The sequence below is a fragment of the Phaenicophaeus curvirostris genome, chromosome Z (genome assembly GCF_032191515.1).
Source record: "Phaenicophaeus curvirostris isolate KB17595 chromosome Z, BPBGC_Pcur_1.0, whole genome shotgun sequence".
NCBI lineage: Eukaryota > Metazoa > Chordata > Aves > Cuculiformes > Cuculidae > Phaenicophaeus > Phaenicophaeus curvirostris.
In genome coordinates, this window is record NC_091431.1 from 42259448 (window position 1) to 42276430 (window position 16983).

General features: G+C 38.0%; 1 protein-coding gene across 1 annotated transcript in view; it reads left to right on the plus strand.

The window, feature by feature from the left end:
• The first annotated feature begins 1055 nt into the window (after nt 1-1055).
• Nucleotides 1056-16983, plus strand: part of FREM1 (FRAS1 related extracellular matrix 1) — a 76027-nt gene continuing 60099 nt past the window's right edge. Inside the window, 2 exon segments of the mRNA XM_069880059.1 lie at nt 1056-1374; nt 12511-13014. Of these exon segments, the coding sequence (XP_069736160.1) occupies nt 12784-13014 (231 nt within the window). The 5' untranslated portion in view covers nt 1056-1374; nt 12511-12783.

Consider the following 16983-nt stretch of genomic DNA (forward strand, 5'->3'; position numbering starts at 1 on the left):
TATAGTGTGGGTTTTGTTTCCATATGAGGGTTAAAGTCAGCTTGCTTGCTAAAAAAAAGGGTAAGGGGAGGCAACAGGCTGCAGAGTTACAGTCATGCTGGATTTGTCTCCTGCTTACACAGGGAACCTGAGAGTCAGTACCTCTTGTCCATGTTATCTCTCTGCCACTTGTAATAATGCCATGTTGTTGGGCTGAAAATCTGTTTGTCTCCTACTCTTAAAAGTGCTTTTTGTCCCTGTGCTGAGACAGTTGTGGACTGGTGTGGTCTGTCCCTGTAATTCTGTCCCTGTATTGTGACTTTGCAATACAGACTCTGTGCTCTGAAAATGTGGTCTGTCAAGTTTACTTCTCAGCATGCACCAACGAGGCACTGTGTGATAGCACATTTTAATTAAACACCCACTAGCCAGTCAAATCTGCAAATATGATGTCAATCTTGTGACAAACAATGTCTAGAATTCTATGAGGTATTAAATAATTGGCGGGACTTGGCCTAAACTCTTCCTCTTGCCTGCTGTTCTTATTGAATAAAAAAATACTCTGGAGTTTCCTTTGTTGAAAATGCAATTAGTCAGTAAAATAAATACCTGTTAATTTGAATATTTAATACTTGAACATGAAATGGGGTTTTGAAGAGCATACAACCAAGCATTTCAGCTTGTAAAGTGTATTACATTTATAAGTAGGCAATATGAAGTATTATTAGATTGATAATTGACTTGATTTTAAATTAATCGGCCACCCTCAAATAAGATTAAACCTGCTTTGCTGTTGTCTTATAGATGAAATTAATCACTTTCAATAAAAACTCTTTTCCCTTCTTGCTTGATCTGAAAGATTTTAGGTTACCTCTTTGTAAATCTCTAATACATAAATGAGTGTGCTTGTTTGTGTGTGTTGAAGGAAACAAACTGGCAGAAGTGGGAAGAAAAAAATAAGCAAGCCTTATTAACAAGAGCTCAGTTTTTATTCCAAACAGACTTAACTAGCAGAAGAAGAAAGGAAGATCTGAGGCTGGCTGCCAGAGAAGCATTGCTGGGTGTAAACTCTCCAAGACATCTCAGAATGCCCTTATCAGGGAGCCCAAAAGTGTTTATACTCTGGGACTCTGCAGTCAGGAGCAGTCTTGCAAGTAAAGAGCGTTTACAGTAGATTTGTAGTACAGAGAAAACTACAGCCAAGCTGACCAGAAAGACTGGAATTTCATCTATCTTTCCCCACCACCCCCCTCCCGCCTTCTCTCTGTCGCCCACTCATTGGATTTCTTTCTCTGCCAGCGTTTTAAACCAGAGATTACTGGGTCAGTGACATTCATTATTCCTCTTATTCTAGTATGATCTTGTGTTCAGCCTCCTGGAGAAACATTGCTACCTGTAAGTATCTGCTTCAAGTTTCTTATATATAATGAATGGTGTTGTGTTTGTGGTTGTAAGAATGCTTAACAGCTTGCAACATTCAGTTTGCTGCTGAGAGTTGCAGCAAAGAAGTCAGACAGTAATTTTTGTACTCAGGATGGATTAAATCTCAGTTCTAACTTTGGAAGAAAACATCCACTGGTTCTTGCCAGCAGTTTAGAAGAAGTTAACTTGGAAGTTAAAGGTACCAGGCAACTGAGTTTATCCTGATGTTCAAGTTGATATAGATTTCTCAACTATGCTGGCTTTCTTCCACCAGCTCTAATAAAACTTTGTGGTTTTATCTTTTATGAGAGCCTGGAAGCACTAAGCAAGATTTCTTTTCTTAAAATTATCGGTTTAGAAAAGCACACTTGGAGAGGGAAATGTGACTAAAAGTACTTAAAAACATCATTAAAACTGTCAGTATTAGTAAGTCTTTCTAGAGGATGTATTTTATTTAGCTGGTAGAACTTATTTTTTAAACGTGTGTCTTAAAATGGTAGACTTTTATTTTGCAGTAGAGATCTGTGAGAGTTTTCATATTTTCATGTGCATTCAGACAGCTGACTTCATTCATCTGAATTAGATGTTAATTCATCAGATGTACGTATAAATGTTTGCATGTGTTTCTGAACACGAATATACTTGCTTACACAGTTTTTACATTTCCTGCTGATTTTATGCATTTACCTAGAAACAAAGTCTAAACCATCATTTTTTAGAGATTAGTTGCTCTCAATCTGTGTTGTGCTGACACACTTGAAAAACTTCCTGTATATAATTATACACAGTTTCTTGAAACCATTATTAAAAGAGGATTTTAAAAGCTACATTTTTGCTAGTTAGAGAATTGCTCTAGTTAATCATCATAGAAGCTAACGCAGGGCTGCACATTACCTTAGGGAAAACAAATCTCTGCTGTTGACATGTGTCCAAAGTGTCTGTGGGAGGCATTGGCATTGTAAATCACTGGGTGCTTTCACAGTTAAAAGAGCACACATATCTGTAGAAGTTGTCCCACCTCTTTTCTCTTAGTTGGATTTTACTACTGGGGCCTGCATAATTCTTCATAATTCTTCCCTATGGTTTATTTTGCATGCAACACGACTGCATGCAGATATTTTTGACCTAGAGAATTATGTGATTTGGATCTGGGTAGGTTTTGAGTATTTTTGCCAGCATAGATCCCTGCTCTGAGAAGAGTTAGGCAAGTATAAAACCAAATGATTAAACAAGTCCCTGGACAATGACTTGATTTTTTAAATGAAAGTACTTCATGCCTGTTCATTTGTTATATTAATTTTCTGCAATCCTTAAAGAAGTCCTCATAATATTGGTCTATGATAAAATTAATTACAGCATAAGTGGCCTTGATAATAAGTATCTATATATCTATGTATATATGTATCTATCAGTTACCCTACAACAATAATTGTGGCCATTGACTTCATCAAGCCAACAGTGAATTTAGATGGCATTAGCAGTATGTGTAGTAAAAATATCACGGTAAAATAACATATGCTAGTCAAATAGTGATACATTAAAAGAGCATTCCACTTGACTGTACCTGTTGAGAATAAAGGGAGTTTGAGCAGATCATTTGTCATCAATACTTTAACTTTGCTTCTGCCATTTTTTGAGATTGTGTGGCAGCCAGTTGTGGACCGTTACTAAGTTACCTCATGCTAATACTTGAACAGACTACATCTGGGAAGCTGTTAAAAATGCCCTAGTGAAATATGTTATCTCTGTGTCTAGTTGCTATCATTGTGAAGCCTGCAATAATATTTGAAAGAACTCTAATAGCTGACTGTGAAGATAAACTGTAGCTGGATTGTCTGTGATTTTCTGACAAATCTTGTTTGAAATCATTATGCACTTACATAAGCTGACAGGTTGTAGCTGCACTGGGCAGGCGTCCTGAATGCATAAAGATTATTTTTTTAACTTTATTAATGAAAAATGTTAAAAAACCAGAACCTGTTGTTTCAGGGTTTTTTAGCAGATATAGATTAATTTTGATGTGTAACTGTTCAAACTGGTGCATACTCCTTGTCTATCAAGCATAGTGTGAAGGCAATCATACTGCATGTGAGTAACTCTCAGATTTCACAGGAGACCCTCATGTAATTTTTGATTTGTATGTAGGGAACGTCAAACTTCCAGTGGAGTCCCCTCACATACTTTTGGAAACCTAAATTTGTGTCAAGGAAGAATCTATCCTCTTTCCCTTAGATAGCTATATAAACAGGAAGAAATTATTCATTGGAGGCACAACTTTTGCTCTCAGAATATACCAAGAATCCTGCCAAAAAAACTCAAAGGAGCATCCCAAGTTTCACATGTCTAAGGTGCAAAGAGGTGAACCAAGCCTGTGTGTTCATGGGAAAGTATAAATGATGCCACCTCCCAGCTGTTAAAATTTAAGCATTCAACAAAAGCCTCTGTGTAGCATGTGCAGCAGATCGCATATCTTCTGTTCAGCACTATGACATGCAGCATATCCTCCAATGAGCTTGTTTTTGTGAAGAGTAGTCTGCAAAGTCTACTTTCTTTCTCAAAAATTAAAAACCTTTGCCATTACCTGCAAGGTTCATCAGCTCAAAGATCAGCCTTCTCCCCTACACTCAGTTAACTAGCCAGCCAAAAACAATGCATGAAGAAATTACTATAAAACCACCAAAACTACATGTTGCACTTCAGGTAGTTTTCTACCTGTAAGAAGGAGTCTGCAAGAGATGGAAATCCATTGCCATTTCATTGCTCTGGTACTTCCATGTAGGGCAGAATTGGGTGTTACCACATTCAACTTACTAAGTACATGAATAGAGGCATAACACTATGGAGTAGTGCAATATATCAGTGATACTGCATTTTGCCACCACTGCCTGACAAGTTTTTCACAGAAGTGTCAGACCCATCATTTGTAATAGTATAATAAAACAACGTCATGTTTGGGTACATGGCTGCATGTTCTTTGTCCCTAACATTTTGCCTTGTTATTCCTTGCATAGAAGGATTTTCCTGCTCCTTTTCCAAGGGTTTAGATACCTTCAGGCTTGCGAGTCAGAGATGTGTTCAGTTTCTGGTAGAGTTGCTCTGCTGTAACTCAGGGCCATATGGCACCTCATGCATAAGATTCAACCATACCTTGCAAAGGTCATGGAAAAGTGTGGGTCTGCAGAGCTGGTGGCCTGTATTGTCATGTTAGGTACTGAATGCAATGCCGTCTTTTGTGTCTTCACTAGCCCAAGCTGCGAATCAAGGTGAAATTAAGAATTTTGTCCTTGCAACACAAGCACAATTGTCACTGACTAATCCTAGGTTGCTTGCTGAGTTTCACTAGTTTCTTTTCAATCCATTACTAGTTACGTGCTAAAATTAAATGTCTTTCCAAAGAAGAGTTATAGACTGCTCTTCTCTTTAGAAGAGTAGGCCTCATTCCCTCTCTGCAGTGCACAGATGAAATAATAAACATAGTTATTCTAGTCCTTTTACTTCACTGCTTTCACTAGTTTTCCCTTCCTTTCCCCATAAATCAGAATCTCCAGTATACCCCTTTCCCTTCTCATACAGGAAAAGGAGAACGACGAGAGATCAGACATGCTCCTGACCGTTACAAATGGGTCATGCTCTTAGGGGAGTACCAGTATGACATTAAACTACAAAACAATGACAGTAAAATTATACCGTATAGTGGTTTGTGTTAACATTTACACTGAGAAGTAGCCTACTGCCTTTAACTGCCAAAACTCCAACCTTTTGTGGTACTTGAATGGTCAAAAGAAAATGTTAAGTAGAAATATTAAAACCTTCTGAAAAATTAATTAGTCCTGGAAATGGCAAAGAAGTTGGTTCATTCTGTGTTCCTCATAGGCTGGCTTGACTTTCCTAGCAAAGAGCTAACCTCTATAGCTTTATACTCCCAGAGGAAAGATTGGAAAACAGTGAGTACTGAGACCCAGGAGGATGAGAGTCACATGCAGGTTAGTAACCTATAGATAGGATCACGGGAAGAACCTCACTGGAAGCTGGAGTGTTTTATGAACTTTCTCAGGCAGCTGCCAAAAAGATGTAATTATTTCTTTTTCCAGAGTAATTTCTGCCCTGCACTCTGTTCATATGTGTCTGGTGGAGAATGAGTAGTCAGAGGGCCATAGTTCCTATTTGTGTAATGACCTTAAAAACACATAAAAGGAAATTAAAAGAAAAAAGAACCACTTCATCTTTATCTTCTCAACTTCTATTATGTGAGAGAGTTTTCTGGTCTTAAAAGAGTAGAGGGCAAAGAGGTTTTTATTGATCTTTTGAGGAGAAAATATTTACCTGTCCAGAAAATGCTGTTTAACTCTTAGTATCTTATCTTCATTAAAACAAAGGCCAAGAGGATAAGAGTTGATTTTATTTGCTTTTGCAGCTGTGTCAATATAATAGTATCTGCTAACAATGTGACCTCGATCTCTACCTTAAAATTTAAAATACTTCTAACAATATAAGTAGACATTAACATTTAAAAGGCAACAATGCATTGTCTTCAAGATGGTATTTAAGGGGCAATCACAATCAATAGCTCCTTTTTCTTAGTCTCAGTCCAGGACTTGGCACTGCTGTGCTTTTTTTAAAAAGTGTGTTGTGTAACGATTGGAGATCCCTGCTCTTGATTGTTTAGAAGTCTTCCTCTCAGTGTTTCTGTATCTCTTTGTTTTCTCATCCACCACTGCCTGAGCAGCCCCCTCCTCTCCCTTCCCTGCATAAGTCTTAGCTCAGTTTAATGGGAAAGAGTGAAGCACTGGCCTTATATTCTGGTTGATACAGAAGTGGGTCTTAGAAGGAGTAGAAATTAAAAGGGTTCAGGAAGGGCTACGGAGGCACCTAATGGAAAAGAATAATTCAATTTTCAGCCTTTCACTAGGCTGCAATAGTTGGCATTACAGTGCAATACTGTTTAGTGTTACATTCAGAATTTTCTCCTCTACTACTTGTCTGCCTTTGTGTAATGTCAAATATGCTTTCTGTGTTATGTTGGCACATGAGCACCTGGGGATACTTCTGAGCTCAGTTTCTACTACCTAATCTCCTAAACTTCAGTGAATCATAATTTAGTGTAAACAGTGACAATATGACAATGTGAACATTTAAGTCAGAAATAATCTCTATAAATTGAAACTATACTAGGTATGAATCTGATAATCACTGTTAAAATAGCTGTAGTGTGAATAAGGGTAGAATATAGAAAAACATTTTTCTATTATATAGTAACCTGCTTTCATACAACGAATAAACAAAGAACAACAAAGAAGTGTTAATAAACTGGATATATCTGGTGTGCTTTACATCCTTCAGCTGTTTTCCCTGATGAAGAAAGGTCTATTCAATGATCATGCAATGAAACATTTGTTTCCTTACTTTCCTAAGAAGTGTACAGGTTTTGTCAAAAAGTGCGCAGGAATTCTGTTCACAGACCAAAATTGAGAAAGGAAAACAGAAAAGGAACTGTTACATGCCATTCCTTAACTCTGCGAATACCTTACTCAATACTTATTTTCTATGTGACCTATAATCCTTGTTTGTAGTACATAGAACAAAAACACAAAATAGCAAACAGTCCAGGGGTGCATGTGTTAATTGCACATTCTGAAGTGACAGGCCTCTAATTTAATAGAATCCTTTCATTGCCCTGGGCTAAGTTTTAATTGCTGTAATAATATTCATCTTGTTTCCTCGAAATCGTGGAAGGCTGCCATTTGTTTTCTTTAATTCCATCCTCTTCAAAAAGAAAAAAAATCCTATGTTCTCTCTGTTTCTTGTAAACTTTGCCTGGTGTTCATTAAAACAAATCAGTCTGACTCCCAGCCCACACCAATCATCCTCCATAATCCTCTTCAAGATTTGCAATAGAACAGGGCAATTTTGGCTGCAATTGTTCACTGAAATCTCCCTGGTAACCACAGATTTTGTCACACACAGCAAAACTCTTAAGGTCTCATCCAAATCCCATTGAAGACCTTGGATGTCATTGAAAGTTGGTTAAAGGTCACTTTAATCTGTGATTACAGATTTTTTAGTCATATTTTAGGTACTACAAATGGGAGTTACTTGTGCTGTTTCTGATCTTATTTTCTGTCATTTTGCATTGGTAGATAGCTATCTAAATGATTATGGTTACTCTTTATTTACATCACGTTAGACCTTTGTAACTTGAAAATAAAGAATAAGTGCTGGAAACCTTCCCAGATAAGTAGTAATATTAGAATCCTTTGAAGAAAATTTCATACATGGAGGAGTTGTAGAGACAAAAAAAATCTCAAAATTGTCTAAAATTTGTCATTTGTATCTAGAGACACACACCTGAGAGCTTCTACATGTAACTCTGGCTGGTCCTGCACAAATGTATGTTCTGTCCAGAGCCTGCTGTTGGAATATCTAACTTTCAATAACTCATGGATGAGCTTGAGGACTTAATGCAATTCTCCAAATTCCTGAATTCACACTTGACAAACTGGGAAATTTTGTGAGTTATTTTGTGATGATGGTAATTCTACAGCAATGTTTAAGTTCCTTTTGGGCAGTTTTTCTTTCCTCTTTTTTTTTTTTTTGACAATCTTGAAAACCAGTTGTATTTAGTGAGAACGCTGATGTTTGTAATTAGCCATTGCATCATTTCTCAAACTTTCACCAGCAGCCCTGCGGGAAAACTAGTTCTTATGTTATTTGGAGGAAATCCCAGTCTGGTCTGTCCCACTATTAACTCTTCAGAGTCACATCCACAGCCTCTTCAGAGGTCCCTTCTCCCTTCGCCTTCTCTTGTGGTCTTATCTGTAGGGTGGGGTATGCCAGCAAATGAGAAGCTCCTCAGAGTTCCCCTTGCTGAGTGTCCCTTGCACAATGCCTTGGACAAGTCTTCCAGAGTCACGTCAGAGGCCAATACATTTCTAAATGATGGAAGTAAACTCCTTTTCTAGATCACTGAATCTCAGGGTTAGTTTGGCCAGTCTACCTCTAACTGTGGGAAACTACCTCTTCCTTCATCACCACATTTTATGTTGGATTTCATGGGAATTACTGGGCAGTATGCAGGGTACAATGCAGTGTTTCGCAAAAATACACCGGGTAATTAATGTGGGTCTTGCGAACCAGAAAGCTCTGTCATTTAACCTTAGAGTCATCACATGACTTAGATTGTGAAAGACTGGTAACTTCTGCAGGTAACTTCTCCCACTCCTTGCTCTCAGCCACCTTTTACAGCAAGTCCAGCTGCAAAAGCAGCAAAACCACATCAGGCTGCTCAGTTCCTAATTAGATTATTTTTAAATATCTCTGAGGATGGAAACTCCACAGCCCCTCTGGGAAACCTATTCCATTGACCATGCTCATTGTGTCTTTGTTTTTTTTTTCCTTAATATCTAATGTGAATTTCCCTTGTTATTAATTTTGTGGGTTGCAACCCATCCTTTTGCTGTGTACCTCCAGGATCTTTATACTTCTCTCTCAGATGTCTAAGAACAGCATTAGGCCTTCTCTTATTCAGGCTGAACAAACCCAGCTGTCTCAACCTCTCCTCATAAATCATGTGCTCTATCCCCACTGAGGGGCAACAACTAATATATGATGTTTCACTGAACCAACATGAATATTTTGCTTCTAGGACCAAAGCTGGTAGTTTTCTAAGAGCTTGTAGGTATATCGGGCACCTGGAGCTGGTTCAGGTGTTATGCCATACAGACAAACTCTTAGAAAGTCAATGAGGAAATGAGCTAATTAAAAACACTGATTCTCCTAACACGTTGTTCATGAACACTGTTATTTCATTAAACCTCTAAGCACACCTGAAATATTGTAGTGCATTTGAAATTAAATATTGCCTCAGTATTTTTTTGATTCTTGATGCATGCCTGATACACCAATGAACAGTAGAAGTAACTCAGACTCAGTTGTGAGTGAAGGGTAAATATATAGGACCTCTGTAAAGAAGTTCAAAGCAGCTACATAATATGGCAGCTGCATCGCAGGCAGCCGTAGACCTGCCAGGGAGTAAAGCATTGTCACTGTGGACCAGCATAAGTTCTGTGTGATACACCCATGATTTGCTGAAGCAGTAGCCTTTTCCATATAGAGGGGAGAATGCTACTCTGATGGCATTCACTACAAAACCTTCTCTTTTAATTGTCATTACATGCTGAAAGGATCTCTTATTATCTCATTTTGCTGTCATTGGATAAGTGTTTGAGAAATCAAGGTCTCAAGAAACAGCCCTGCAGCTAACAAGTAGGGGCCAATTTCTGTAACATATGAGGCAAACATACATAGTGTTACCTGCAAGCAAAAGCAGTCAAAGCTAGACTGTAATAAATAGTGACAACATATGACCAATTTTGTAGCAGAGAACGGCTCGCATGCCCACCACAAAATTGGATAAAATGCCCTTGTCTCTTCTTGGAGCGTTTCTGCTCTTAGTGTTTGATACAGGGTAAGAAAAGTCAGCAGAGAAGCCAACACCTGTGCCAGAGGCTTATACCTGCACCAAGTGCTAGGGTTTATGAGGCAGGCAACAGAACCCAGATCACGGACTTTGTGAGAGTCAAGGTACAGATGCCTCTGCATGAACAACACTGGCAGGCTAGAGAGAGAGAACTCCCTTTCGTTTCTTGCAAGCACAAATGCAAGATACAATGCAAATGAGAAGATACAAATACAAAGAGAACAATACCCTTCCTGACCTTTGACATTCCTGAACTGGTGATTCAGCTATCTCTGAACCATCACGTGTTTTTGTGGTAGGTATGCAAGTGGAAGTGGAGAAAGTAAAAACTTCACAGACTTCAATTTTATAAGTTACCCAGTGCCCTATGAATAAAAGGAATTTTGCACATCAATGTTGCGATTTCGTATTATGGAGCACAAAGTTACTGGCATTACCATGAGCTGTGAATCACTAGGTCTGTGCTTCAGAGTCACTGACTACCTCTTAGTGCTTTGTGAGGTCCTAGTCAGAGTTTAAAATTCCTACTCGTTCTCTTCTTATCTGAGCCCCACTATGGCTTAAGAAACTGAGTCTTCTCTGAAACTGTGACTTACTCATTCATTGCTTCTTCATCAGGGGCTGTAGTCAAAGGATTTAAAATCCATTGCAGTCCCTGTGTCAAGAGCTTCTTGCTGGCCAAGAAACCTGGCATGTCTGAAGTCGTAGGTGACATTAGGCAGAGCATCTTGAGACATATGCCAAGGAAGTTGTTTTACTTCCATCAGCCCTCTCAGCAATTTGTTCAAGTCAGAAAGCAGGAAGGAGGCACAGTAGCAGAGAAGGTTTTCACTCAGAACATCTCCCCATGCCTTTGATAAATGCTAGCAATCCGTGCACTGTGATAAATGCCAGACAGATATTCCTATTAAAAGGGTGCACTTGCTTCAAACCATACATTCTCACTTGGAGAATATAACATAATCTGTTTTCCTCCCACTCTTTCCAAGTTGTCCTTTATAAGGTTGCAGATTATGTTTCAAAACTGTGAATTTTAGGAAGCTGGGTGCTGTCTCAGATGTGCTAATTTACATGAAGCATCATGCACACGCATCCCACTAGAAAGAAGCAAAAATTATCAAGTACATTCACATATTTGGATTTTAGCAAAAGTTGTCTGTGTAAGTAAACTTCTTTTAAATTAATTGAGATTTTGATCATGAAAAAACTTTCATCAATGAATTTCATTCCTTTTCCTATTGCTAGAATTCCACATTTTCTCTCATATTTTGTTCAGATTGATCTGGCTGCATAATTTTAGATGAAAATGGAAAGATTTTCAGATAAAAAGCTAGAAAAACAGAGTTAATATTTGCAACCTGGACAACATAGTCAACATGCATCTAACTTTAAGCATGTTAGACCCAATGTCTTTAATCTCGATTCTGGGCTGAAATGAGTGGAACTGTCAGTTAAAAAATGAGTGTTGCTTTTCAAAGTGAATAATTTAAAAGAAATTCTTAACTGCTGTTCATTCTTCAGTTAAATATAAATCTGTGGGGATATGTGCATACACCTATAGGCTGTTCAGATCATCCTTCTGGAAACAATAGAGAGAAAACTTAGTTGTTAACTATAATGAAGGAAATAAAGAGCTATATGATCATGGTTTTTTTACGCATTTTCAAGTGGCAGGGTTGTGATTAAATTAAATTGTGCAAATAAATAGTCAAGCTAGTAAAAATTCACAAGAAACTGAAGGAATGTTGATGCTTTACTAGCTTGAAATTGCTTATAATTTTATAAAATTTAATTAAATCAACACCATTACCTGTTCTTTGGGCCATAGACTCAATTACTTTGGAGGGTTGCAGAAATTGAGGACTCATAAGGATTTCAACAATTCCTGTTCAATATCAGAATAACTACACTTTTCTTATGAGTTTATAAACATGAAATATGAAAATTGACTGTAGCAGGTTTGAGAGGCTTGTGTAATTCTATTTTCTGCATTACATTTGTTCCTTATTTCCAATGAACTTGCCTCAGAACGATCACCTGATGATTTCTGCAGAAAAGAAAAAAAGTCAGCTTTCCTGTGCCATACCATAGGTTTCTGTGTTAACATCCTGGCATAGTTCCTTGTAATAGCCTGAAAAGTAGAGTGGCACTGGCAAGGTATTTTCAAGTAAAGGCTGAATATTTTCCCCAACTTTCAATGGCCAGCCAAAACCAGATTTAACAAATGCCACTCTCCCTTTATCCCACTTTCAGGTATATCGAATCTGGTCAAATGCCTTCTCCTGCACTTTCAAATTACTTGGATGCTCATACCCTTTTTTTAATAACTACTTGATCCAGAGGTAAAAAAGGGCAGCAATGAAGGATCCTACACAGTGAGTGTTTGTATGTGCATCTGGATCAGAGATGCTTGGAATTCGTATTTAGAGCTGATCCATTGAGGGAGAAGTCTCACTGGTGCATAGCTAACTTTCTAACCATGTGTGCACTTAACAGTATTCAAGGGTGAAGCTAATCCACTGCTTGAAATGAATTGCAATTGTAAAAAATGGCAGAAGCTTTTTGTGTGGTTATTTGTTTTCTGCAATAATTTCTCAATGCCTCATATTTACTTTCTTTTTTTTTTTTTTCAGGATTAACAAACATTGAAAGTACTCTGAGAACACATTCATCACTTTTGTCAGGCTTGATCAATGAATTTTATAAAAACTCAAGAATATTTTGAAAGGCTTCTGTTCCAATTTCAGTCAAGTCGTGCATCTTAATGGAAAACATGGTACACTGTTACCTGCAACTAGCATTTTAGTCTTTCATTACGCGGTGAAAATCTGCTGGTGGAGGAGGAGAACACCTCTTTTGTAAAGAACACTTTCACAGGTGGAAAAGACTTGCCATTCCCGCATAATATGAAGCTCCTCAGGAAAAGCTGGTTGTTTCCACTGCTGGCTGTTGTATTGAGAGTTGTCTGCTCCTCCTTTATTAGTGTCAACCTTGGTGTGAAAGTGATGAAGGGACAGTCTGTCTTCCTGTCAGAAGATGACCTCAAGTTTTCTATCTCCAGAGAGAAGGATGTCTGCAAAGTAGAAGTTGTGATTAATGAACCAATAACACAGAGGGTCGGGAAACTAACTCCTCAGGTATTTGGGTCTGTTGTGCTGCTTTTAATGACCACTTGTGCACAGATGCGGGAGAAACTAGGACGACCTGCTAATGAAGAGTTTTGTTTGGGTTTTTTTTTTTGGGTAGTGACTAAAAGGCATGAAACTGAATGTCCTGTGAGATTCAGCCTTTTGCTAAAAGTAGACAGCTGACAGAGAACTGCACCCCTGAAATCCAAAAACTGAGCTCAGTATCATGAGCGTCATAAAAGTGGGTTTGGTCAGAGTCTCCTTTCACAAGCACAAAATGGATTTTTCAAAACTTTTAGATATTCTCCTGTCTCTCAGCTGCTTGTTTTACCACGAGGTTAACCAGTGCCCCTCAGGCAACCAACAGCCTGCTATAACATTTTGCATTTTAGTCACGCAGCCACTGCTTAGGGAGCAATTAAGAAAAAAATCATCACATACAATAAGCACATTGTATACATAGTTGTTAGCTCTCCCCTGCAACAGCTAAATTGCTAGCAGATGGTAAATACATTAAAAAATGTTTTCTGTTAGAATTTTGAACTTCTAGGTATAATGAAATGTATTTCACATGTTCTGCTACTCATTTGCTTCACAAATTGACTACCTGAGTCATAGCAGGAAGGAGCTGGGCGTAATTGACATGAAGATGTAATGGTAGAAACAGAAGATCAATTACTTTAAATTAAACCATAACCAAACAGTTTTTGTTTAATTTTGAAAGCTTTGTGAATTGCACCATGCAACGTGGACTTTTATATATATATATATATATATATATATAGTTTTATACATCCTCTGTCAGGTTTCTGGTGATCACTGTGAAGGCAGTTGCAGGAGCACCAGTCTCAGTAGATCTTTCAAAGTTTCTGGCGTGATCATTACCATTATTTTTGCAGACAATTGAGGAGTACTTCAGCTGAATAAACACCTGGAAGGGGCAGAGGCATGCCAGGGGAAACAGGACATGATGAGCAGGGCAGTGTGTGATCAAGAAGTGCAGCACCTCTGCTGAGACTTCCCTAGTGCTTGCGCAAGTCTACAGTCTCTGACTGTAGTTCCCCTGCCCACTCCCCCAGTTTAGTTTGGCACATGAGAAGAAAAAGAAAGACTTACATGTCTCATTGCTAGCAAATTTCTTCTGCAGGCAAGCCGGCCAGCTCAGTGAGTGACTTTGCTTTCAAATTCTGCCTCAGCCTCTATGTGTAGTAGGATGCAGGTATTTTTAAAAGCTACTTTGTCCTTCATAACCTGACATGCTTCAACTACAGAATCAGAGGCAGTTTTCCAGAGACCTCAGGAGATGTGTACTCTCCATACCTTGTCTTCCAAAACACCTAGGGTCCTTACCTTTCACTTCTCCCAACCCATCCTCCATTAAGTGCCCCTCCTCTCATGGCCCAGATGCAGGCTCAGGCAGACAAGTGGGATCCATGGAGGCTGCAGGCACACCTGATCTGGAGTTGTGAGCTCTGATGGGCAGGTGGCCCTGGGGTATCAGGCTGCAAAGGGGCTGTGGCTGTTGGCAGTGCATTGTAGTCCTTCCCTGGATGGCTCCGGGCATGAGTGCCATCCTGCTAGGAAAGGTGTCTACTCTTCCTCTCTTTGAAGAGCTGAGAGTGCCAGAGACACACCACCACACGGGGTTCTCAAGTGACACTGCCAGCAAGGTAGGCAGTCTGATCACCTCAAGTCATATATTCTTGCTGAGAAAGAAAAACGTGGCATTTGTAAGTTGCAGTCTGCTGTTTTAAATGATAAAATCCTGAACCAGACACTGGAAAGCCTGAGCTTTTATCATTTCTGAAAAAAGGTGCTAGTGTTTGACTCACATAGTGCCATGCATGCTTTGTCTACTAGGAAATCTTGCAGCCAGAAAATGGCTCTGGTCTGATTGGTTTTACTGCTATTAAAGTGAGTAATGTCCTAGGAATGTGACAATTTAATTATAAATTGTAATTGAAAAGCAGTTGAAGTAGAAAAAAACAGAGCTCGACAGTAATTAGGAAAAGATTTAGATCTCCTTTGTCTCACCCAGTGAATTTATAGACAATCAGGATTGCCTGTTCATATAAAAGGAAAACGTATTAGGAAACGTAAAACAGATGTTTGTTTTTGCAGAGCAGATTGTGTCTCATACATATATAAAATGACTGTCAGTCAGTGGTAACAGACCTTTGTGGAAAAGTCCTTAATTTTCCACACCCTTTGTTATCAATTAAAAAATGGAACTAATGACGTCTTGCAAAGAAATAAATTAATTCCTGCTAATAAAAACCATCTCTTCTACTCTAGGCAGTCCCCTCTAATATGAACAGGGACGCATCATCTGATCAGTATCTCATTGTCAGGAACACACCAGACCTATATGTCACTAAAATCCCTATTGACTTTAAGGGCTCTACACTGATTTACATCAGTAAGAAAGTAATATTCAGTGTACAACATTAAACTACAGGAAGTTGTAGTGTGAATGACTCTTGTATACAATGTATATTTTTTTCTTTAAGCTAACACACCATCTAACTACTTTTTTCCTTTTTTATAGGACAACACTAAGGACTAAGTAATTAATTAATCACCTCCCTTTATGTTAGCTGATACTAAGAAAGAAAAGACATTAAGTAAGAAAAAACATATTTGTTGTTTGATAAAATTGACAAATAACAAACCACATATTTCTGTGACATTTGGAAACAATACACAACAGAACAGCCATAACGTAGTCAAAACATTCATCATATGAAAGCAATTCTTTTTTTTCCACAAACTGTTCCTGTCCTTCCTTTCTAAGCAATCTCAGCAAATACAATCAATCATATTTTCTGTAACACCATATCTTATGGATTATTTCAAGATTATTGTAGCCAATAGGAAAAGTAGCAAATCCACATGTATGTATCTGATAATCAAATAACTCATTACTTAAAAAGAAAGACTTTGTAGACTATACTTCTTGACGAAAGTTAAAAGCAGCAAATTTTTAAATCACTATGAATATAGAACAATTACCTCATAGCTTAAGTGTCAGAGAATAGCTCCAGTGGAAGTGGACACTGTCAATAATAATGAAAGCTGATAAGCTCAAATTATTTTTCCATTACAGAAAGATGCAAGTTCTAATTCTCTGTAGTAGTTAGGAAGAAACAAAGGTCAATAGCTCTTAAGCCACTTAGTGTAAAACCACAAGGTGGTCATGACGCATTTTAATAATCTACACATTCACAACTAATTTAGGAATTTAAGCATTACTTAATTTTTACATGGAAAATCAGGGTATCCAAGACTTCCACTATGCACCTCACTCCTAGCCAGCATTTCAGAACCTCATTAAATCCCCCTTCTATTTCACTATTCTCCAAAATTGTTGGGGATATGTAGGTAATTCAGGCAGGCCACTTGATTTTCATAATTCTTTTGGTGTATTTTTTGAAGTGACTGGTAGTAAGAAATGATTTATTTTTTGAAAAAAGATGTGGTTTGTAGGTCAGCCGGATCCGTACATTAATCCTCATTAGTTATGGCCTCAACAGGTCTGTTAATGATTGCTGAACAGATTTTACTTTATTCAATAGAAGAACTAAACATGTATGAATACTATCCATTAAAACTGAACCCAAATCACATTTAGAGTCACAGTGAGGCACTCAGGAAATGCAATGCTTAGTTCTTGCCTTCTTACTAACAAGAATGTACTTTTTCTTTCTGCAGATATGAAACATGAATATCCTAAATCTACGCATGCACTATGCATTCCTGTTACACAAGGATAACATAGATATGTTCTTACTAATACTAGGAACTTTCAGATGTTAATCCCTATAAAGAAATGTAACTGCATGAGAACTGATATTTGCCTGACTTGCAAATTAGCTTATGTGAGAACATGAAAATCCTATGTCCCAGAATACAAATCACTTCTCCAAAGAACGTGTATGTCAGAAGTCATGACTATGTCCATAAGTAACTTTAAAACCT